Source organism: Bombina bombina, chromosome 2, assembly GCF_027579735.1.
Source record: "Bombina bombina isolate aBomBom1 chromosome 2, aBomBom1.pri, whole genome shotgun sequence".
Taxonomy (NCBI): domain Eukaryota; kingdom Metazoa; phylum Chordata; class Amphibia; order Anura; family Bombinatoridae; genus Bombina; species Bombina bombina.
Window position 1 is genome coordinate 809,491,774 of NC_069500.1, and position 7,646 is coordinate 809,499,419.

The following is a 7,646-nucleotide window of genomic DNA, read 5'->3' on the forward strand; positions in this document are numbered from 1 at the left end:
TCCACTCTGTATCTCTCTCTCTGCCCTGTCTCTCTCTCTCTCTCTCTCTCGCTTTCCTTCTATCTTTCTCTTTCTCTCTCCCTTTGTCTCTCTCCCCCCTCTTTCTCTCCGTCTCTCTTTCCCCCCTCTCTCCACCCCTCTTTCTGTCTCCCACTCTGTCTCTCTCTCCCCCTCTGTCTCTCTCTCTCTCCCCCTTCATCTCTCTCTCCCCACTCTGTAGCTCTCTCTGCCCCATCTCTCTCCCCCCTCTTTTTCTCTCTCTCCCCCTGTCTCTCTCTTTCCCACCTCCTCTGTCTCATTCCCTTCCTCTCCCACCCTCTGTCTCTCTCCCACTCTCTCTCTCCCCTCTTATTCTCTATCTCTCCCCCTCTCTCTATCTTTCTGTCTTCTCTCTCTTTCCCTCCCCCTCTGTTTCTCTCTTTCCCCTCTCTCTCCCCCTTTGTCTCTCTCTTCCCCTCTATCTCTCTCCCCCTCAGTCTCTCTTTCTCTCCACCTCTGTGTCTCTCTCTCTCTCCCACCTCCATCTCTCTGTCTCCCCACTCTGTATCTCTCTCTTTCCCATTAATCTCTCTCCCCTCCATCTCTCCCCACTCAGTATCTATTGCTGCCTCTCTCTGTCTCCCTCACCCCTCTCTATTTCTCTCTCTCTCCTCTCTATTTCTCTCTCTCCCCCACTCTGTCTCCCCCTCTGTCTCTATCCACCCCCTCTGTCTCCCTCCTCTGTCTCTGTCCACCCCCTCTATCGCTGCCTTCCACCCTTTGTCTCTGCCTCCCCCTCTGTCTCTGCCCCCTTTGTTTCCCCCCTTCTTTGTCTCTTTCTTCCCCTCTGACTCTCCCCCTTGTGTCTCCCCCCTCTGTCCCTCTCCCCTGTCTCTCTCCCCTCTCAGTCTCTGTATCCTCTCTCTGTCTGTCTCCCCCTCGGTCTCTGCCTCTAAATCCCCCCTCTGTCTTTCCACCCCTCTGTGTCTCTCCACTCCTCTGTGTCTTTCTTCCCCTCTGTCTCTGTTTCCCCCTGTCTGTCTTCCCCCACCTCCCCCTTCCTCTGCCTCTCTACCCCTTCTGTGTCCCCCCCTTTGTCTCTGTCTTTCCCCTGTCTCTCTCCCCCCTCTGTGTCTCTCTCTTTCTCTCCCCCTCTGTCTCTCTCTTCCTCCCTTTTTCTCCCCCTCTGTCTCTCTTTTCCCCCTCTATCTTTCCCCCTCTGTCTCTCCCCTCCCATCTCCACCCTCTTTCTGTCTCCCCCTTTGTCTCTGTCTTTCCCCCTGTCTCTCTATACATCTGTCTCTCTCCACTCTGTATCTCTCTCTCTGCCCTGTCTCTCTCTCTCTCTCTCTCTCTCTCTCTCTCTCTTTCCTTCTATCTTTCTCTTTCTCTCTCCCTTTGTCTCTCTCCCCCCTCTTTCTCTCCGTCTCTCTTTCCCCCCTCTCTCCACCCCTCTTTCTGTCTCCCACTCTGTCTCTCTCTCCCCCTCTGTCTCTCTCTCTCTCCCCCTTCATCTCTCTCTCCCCACTCTGTAGCTCTCTCTGCCCCATCTCTCTCCCCCCTCTTTTTCTCTCTCTCCCCCTGTCTCTCTCTTTCCCACCTCCTCTGTCTCACTCCCTTCCTCTCCCACCCTCTGTCTCTCTCCCACTCTCTCTCTCCCCTCTTATTCTCTATCTCTCCCCCTCTCTCTATCTTTCTGTCTTCTCTCTCTTTCCCTCCCCCTCTGTTTCTCTCGTCCCCCTCTCTCTCCCCCTTTGTCTCTCTCTTCCCCTCTATCTCTCTCCCCCTCAGTCTCTCTTTCTCTCCACCTCTGTCTCTCTCTCTCCCACCTCCATCTCTCTGTCTCCCCACTCTGTATCTCTCTCTTTCCCCTTAATCTCTCTCCCCTCCATCTCTCCCCACTCAGTATCTATTGCTGCCTCTCTCTGTCTCCCTCACCCCTCTCTATTTCTCTCTCTCTCTCCTCTCTATTTCTCTCTCTCCCCCACTCTGTCTCCCCCTCTGTCTCTATCCACCCCCTCTGTCTCCCTCCTCTGTCTCTGTCCACCCCCTCTATCGCTGCCTTCCACCCTTTGTCTCTGCCTCCCCCTCTGTCTCTGCCCCCTTTGTTTCCCCCCTTCTTTGTCTCTTTCTTCCCCTCTGACTCTCCCCCTTGTGTCTCCCCCCTCTGTCCCTCTCCTCTGTCTCTCTCCCCCCTCAGTCTCTGTATCCTCTCTCTGTCTGTCTCCCCCCTCGGTCTCTGCCTCTAAATCCCCCCTCTGTCTCTCCACCCCCCTCTGTTTCTCTCCACACCTCTGTGTCTCTGTCTCCCCTGTCTCTTTCATCCCCTCTGTCTCTGTTTCCCCCCTGTCTGTCTTCCCCCACCTCCCCCTTCCTCTGCCTCTCTATTCCTTCTGTGTGTCCCCCTCTGTCTCTCTCTCTTTCCTTCTGTCTTTCTCTCCCCCTCTGTCTCTCTCTTCCCCCCTTTTTCTCCCCCTCTGTCTCTCTCTTCCCCCCTCTGTCTCTCCCCCCATCTGCACCCCTCTTTCTGTCTCCCCCTTTGTCTCTGTCTTTCCCCCTGTCTTTCTCCACCTCTGTCTCTCCCCACTCTGTATCTCTCTCTCTTTCCTTCTATCTTTCTCTTTCTCTCCCCCTCTGTCTCTATCCCCCCTCTTTCTCTCCCTCCCTCTCTCCCCCCCATCCCCACCCCTCTTTCTGTCTCCCACTCTGTCTCTCTCTCTCCCCCTCTATCTCTCTCTCCCCTCTGTCTCTCTCTCTCTCCCCACTCTGTAGCTCTCTCTGCCCCATCTATCTCTCCCCTCTGTCTCTCTTCCCCATCTTTCTCTCTCTCTCCCCCTCTGTATCTCTCTTTCCCTCCTCCTCTGTCTCTCTGCCTTCCTCTCCCACCCTCTGTCTCTCTCCCACTCTCTCTCTACCCTCTTATTCTCTATCTCTCCCCCTCTCTCTATCTCTCTGTCTTCTTTCTCTCTTTCCCTACCCCCTGTCTCTCTCCACCTCTGTCTCTCCCCACTCTGTATCTCTCTCTCTTTCCTTCTATCTTTCTCTTTCTCTCCCCCTCTGTCTCTCTCCCCCCTCTTTCTCTCCCTCCCTCTCTCCCCCCCATCCCCACCCCTCTTTCTGTCTCCCACTCTGTCTCTCTCTCTCCCCCTCTATATCTCTCTCCCCTCTGTCTCTCTCTCTCCCTTCATCTCTCTCTCCCCACTCTGTAGCTCTCTCTGCCCCATCTTTCTCTCCCCTCTGTCTCTCTTTCCCATCTTTCTCTCTCTCTCCCCCTCTCTCTCTCTCTCTTTCCCTCCTCCTCTGTCTCTCTCCCTTCCTCTCCCACCCTCTGTCTCTCTCCCACTCTCTCTCTCCCCTCTTATTCTCTATCTCTCCCCCTCTCTCTATCTCTCAGTCTTCTCTCTCTCTCTTTCCCCACCCCTGTTTCTCTCTTTTCCCTCTCTCTCTCCCTTTGTCTCTCTCTTCCACTATATCTCTCTCCCCCTCTGTCTCTCTCTCTCCACCTCTGTCTCTCTCTCTCTCTCCCACCTCCATCTCTCTGTCTCCCCACTCTGTATCTCTCTCTGCTCATTCTCTTTCCCCTTAGTCTCTCTCCCCTCCATCTCTCCCCACTCAGTATCTCTCGCTGCCTCTCTCACCCCTCTCTATTTCTCTCTCTCCCCTCTCTCATTCTCTCTCTCCCCCTCTGTCTCTCTCTCTCTTGCCCTCTGTCTCTTTCTTTCTCTCTCCCCCTCTGACTCTCTCCTCCCTTAAGTCTCTCTATCCCCTCTGTCTCTCTCTCCTTCACTCTTTCCCCCCTCTATCTCTCTCTCCCCTTCTGTTTCTCTCTCTCTCTTGCCCCCTCTGTCTATATCTCTACACCACTGTCTCTTTCCGATGTCTCTCTCTCTCTCCCTCACTCTTTCCCCGTCTGTTTCTCTCTCACCCCTCTGTCTCTCTCTCCCTCACTCTACCCCCTCTGTTTCTCTCTCTCCCTGTTTCTTTCTCCCTCTATATCCCTCTGTCTCTCTCCCACTCTGTCTCCCTCTCCCCCACTATGTATCTCTCTCTGCCCCCCATGTCTCTCTCTCCCTCTCCCCCTTTCTCATTCTCTCTCTTTCCCCCCTCTCTCTCTCCCCCTCTCTCTCCCCTTCTCTCTTTCTCCCCCTCTGTCTCTCTCTCCCTCCTCTCTATCTCTCTCTCACCCCACTGTCTTTCTCTACCTCACTCTTCCCCGCCTCGTTTCTCTCTCTCCCCCCATCTCTCTCCCCTTATGTCTCTCTCTTTCTCTCCCTCCCTATTTCTCTCTTTCTCTCTCCCTTGTAGTCAGATGTTTAAAAAAAAAAAAAGTTTTTTTTACAGTACCACCTCCTCAACATTTATGAAGTGTCACAAATTTGGGTCTATTTTTTTATTGCACAGGCACTTTACAATATTTTATTATTCTTCTTATTATTATTAATATCATTTATTTGTATAGAGCTGCAAAATTCTGTAGCGCTGGGATAAGGCTATACAATGAGAAGGATTTATGATAAGATACAAAACATAACAAATATAATACAGTATGATTCAATGTTATTATTGAGAAAAAAATTATGTCGGTTTATACAGCAATAAAAAATGGTGGGGGAGGGGCATAGGAGGTGCCACACTTTTGCCCTGGGGCCCTGGTTGGTCTTATTCCACCCCTGTTGCTATCTTTTGTTGAAAATCCTACCTAGGTAGGCTCAGGACCTGCAATGTACTGCTACGACCTAGCTAGTGATTGGGGCTGCACGCACACACATATATATATATATATATATATATACCTCTTGTCATTGGCTTACCAGACATGTTCACTTAGCTTTCAGTAGTGCATTGCTGCTCCCAAGCCTACTCTTCAACAACGAATATCAACTCAACAGAACATAGCAAATTTGATCATATAAATTAAATGGAAAGTTGTTTAGAAATGCATGCTCTATCTGAAAAATGAAAGTTTTAATTTAGATTTCACTGTCCCTTTAAGCGATAAGAAATAACTTTCTTAAGCGCAAAAATGAAAGTGATATGACTTGTGTTATTGCACTATAGCACTAACATTTTTTGTGCTCCGCTTATAATCTAGGCCATTATTATTATTATTATTATTATTTTTAATATCAAGTGCATAAAGTGCATCTAGCATATGTACTTTTGTGCCAAATTAAAGTTAATTATAACCTTAATAAAAGATCCTTTAGAAATAATCATGAGTTACCTACTGTTGCCACTGCATACTGGGTAAGGTTTTTACGCTGTAGGGGTGCACATACTTTCCACGTAGAGGTTTTAGGTAGATAGGCATAAAGTTCCTGTTGTTCCTTTTCATGTTTTCCCCCAAGAACAAACAAAGTTTCATAACTTCGGCTGCTAGATATGGCCTCATCCATGGAGCTCCATGTCTCAGGGGGCTTTGTGTTCAGTGTTTGCACTAATCTTGTGTAGGCATCCTGGCCTCCAGGATTCTGGCTCCTCTTCACTAGGACATCAAGGAAAGATAAGCTAAGGAAGGCTGGTCTCACCAGTGACACAAGCTCTTCAAAGTACTTTTCCCTATCAGGGTCTACCATGACCCACTTCATTACAGCCTCAAAGACTATGTCTTCCTTTGAAACAAACAGATCATCAGATTGTAGAAGTTCCACAAGGGTTTCTTTATCAAGCCAGTTAAATTCATTTTCCTCATGGTACAAGATATCAGAAAAGTGAGTTAATGCCACATTAAAAGCTGAATCATAAAGGTCTGGGCAATCATATTGCTTGGAGTATGACATCATATCGAAGCAATTGGAGACTCGTAATTCATGTTCTAGGTATCCCACACAAAATCTCTTAGCCCGTTGTAAATCCAAGAAATCTGCAGTTTCTAGGAGTTCTGTGACATTTCTTCTGTTTAGGTTCATGCTACCATTTTGAGTGAAATTTAGGAGTGCCTGGAATGACTCCTCTGCTACCCCCTTCAGGCAGATTCGATGCTGAGTATTTTCCTTGAAGCCACCATAAAACAAAACATAGAAATATCTACTCTGCTCAGCCAGAACTGATCTATCTACATGGAATATTCTTGGTCCAACCTCAAGGACTGCATCACTCAATGGTTCCATTTTTAACGCCTTGAAATTTCTTTATGTGTACATGATCAATAATTATTTATTATTAATCTGAAATGCATAATGAAATATTATATAACCTGAGTAAACTTTCACTTATGTGTTATCAACCAAAGCTGTAATGTAATGATTTTTTAAAATAAAGTTTATTTTATTTGTTTCAAAATAATGTAGATAGAATACAAAAGCTATGCAGCTTTCTCCTCTTTCTTTATTTTTAGAACAGTATAAATAGTCACTGAAATCTCTTCTTTAAGAGGTAGATATGACTCTTCGAGTAAATAAAGATTAAAAGGTTAATGCTCTACATAACCTTTGCCTGCACATATATGTAAAGAACAAAGCACATACAATGTAAAAATGACACTATTAAATATCTGACATACAGTTCTATCACTCTGTTAAAATAAGTAAATACCATCAATAAATTAAATCCTAGCAACTCTACAATTTGCAATTAAAAATACAGCTTCAATAAAATATAATGGTAAAAGTAATGTTTTCTGCCATGCAATCTTTGAATGGTTATGCCAAAATATTTTATAATAATGGCTTTGAGAATCAATTAATAAACTTTTTTTTTGTGTGTGCCAAAACTCAAATATTTTAGCAGCAGTCAATAAAAAAACTGCTTCTGAATATAGTATGTAGTAGTAGCATATAATATGTAAATCAGTCTCTGCCTTGATTGCTATATAGAGTAATCTGTCTCCATGGCTGAGTTTCACTCACAGTTAACTAACGAGTATGTTGTCCTTAATCTATTTGGTATTTCCTTTTTGAGGTCCCTTTAAAATATTTTCTTCTTTAAGAGCCAGATACAGTAATTTCAAATCCACAGTTTTAATCCTGCATTAGTAGTGCTGGTTGATTATGCAGTCCATTCTGTAGCCAAGTTTGCTTGTTTAATATTCAGCTGTTCCAAAAATAGCTGGCTTGGTTGCTGAACTTCTGTGTCTGTCCTTCATTTGACAAAGCTACAATTACTATAGCTAACTACTGTTATGGGAGGCGGCTACACAGCATATGAAACATATATATTTAAACAAATAATATTTATATTAATATCGTAGTATTGTACATGTATGTTTGATTAAAGGGATACACATTTACATTGTAAATAAGATTCTAAAACATTGCCAAGACCACAATTTTAAATTAAATATCACTATTCTAAAACAGGGTCAAAGGGCACAATCAAATTAAAAACACCCTTTGTAAATCACATATTTATATTGTGTGTGTATTATAATAATACTTAAGATTCAAAGGATTATAAAACTTTGTTAGAACCCAAGTTTTAAAACTGATACATTAAATAACTTAATGCATTTGTAAATAAACACACTTCCATGAAAAAAGCTTGCAAATCAAAAACATTTTATAAAAAGGTAATTATTTCAATCTCAAAAGTAGGATGTACATCCTGAAAATCAAGCAGCCAATCATCACGCCTTATCTAATGTGTAATTAGCATATTCATGAACTAAACGTGCTCTCCAGATTGCATGTGCATTAAAGGGCATCAAGAATTGCATTTTCACTGTATGT

At 45.3% G+C, this 7,646-nt stretch overlaps 1 protein-coding gene across 1 annotated transcript in view; it reads right to left on the reverse strand.

Annotated features, from left to right (window-relative positions):
* Window positions 1–7,045, reverse strand: part of LOC128649649 (kelch-like protein 23) — a 29,427-nt gene extending 22,382 nt beyond the window's left edge. The window contains exon 1 of the mRNA XM_053703020.1: window positions 5,204–7,045. Within this exon, the coding sequence (XP_053558995.1) occupies window positions 5,204–6,089 (886 nt within the window). The 5' untranslated portion in view covers window positions 6,090–7,045. The remainder of the gene's footprint in view (window positions 1–5,203) is intronic.
* Between the last annotated feature and the right edge of the window lie 601 nt (window positions 7,046–7,646).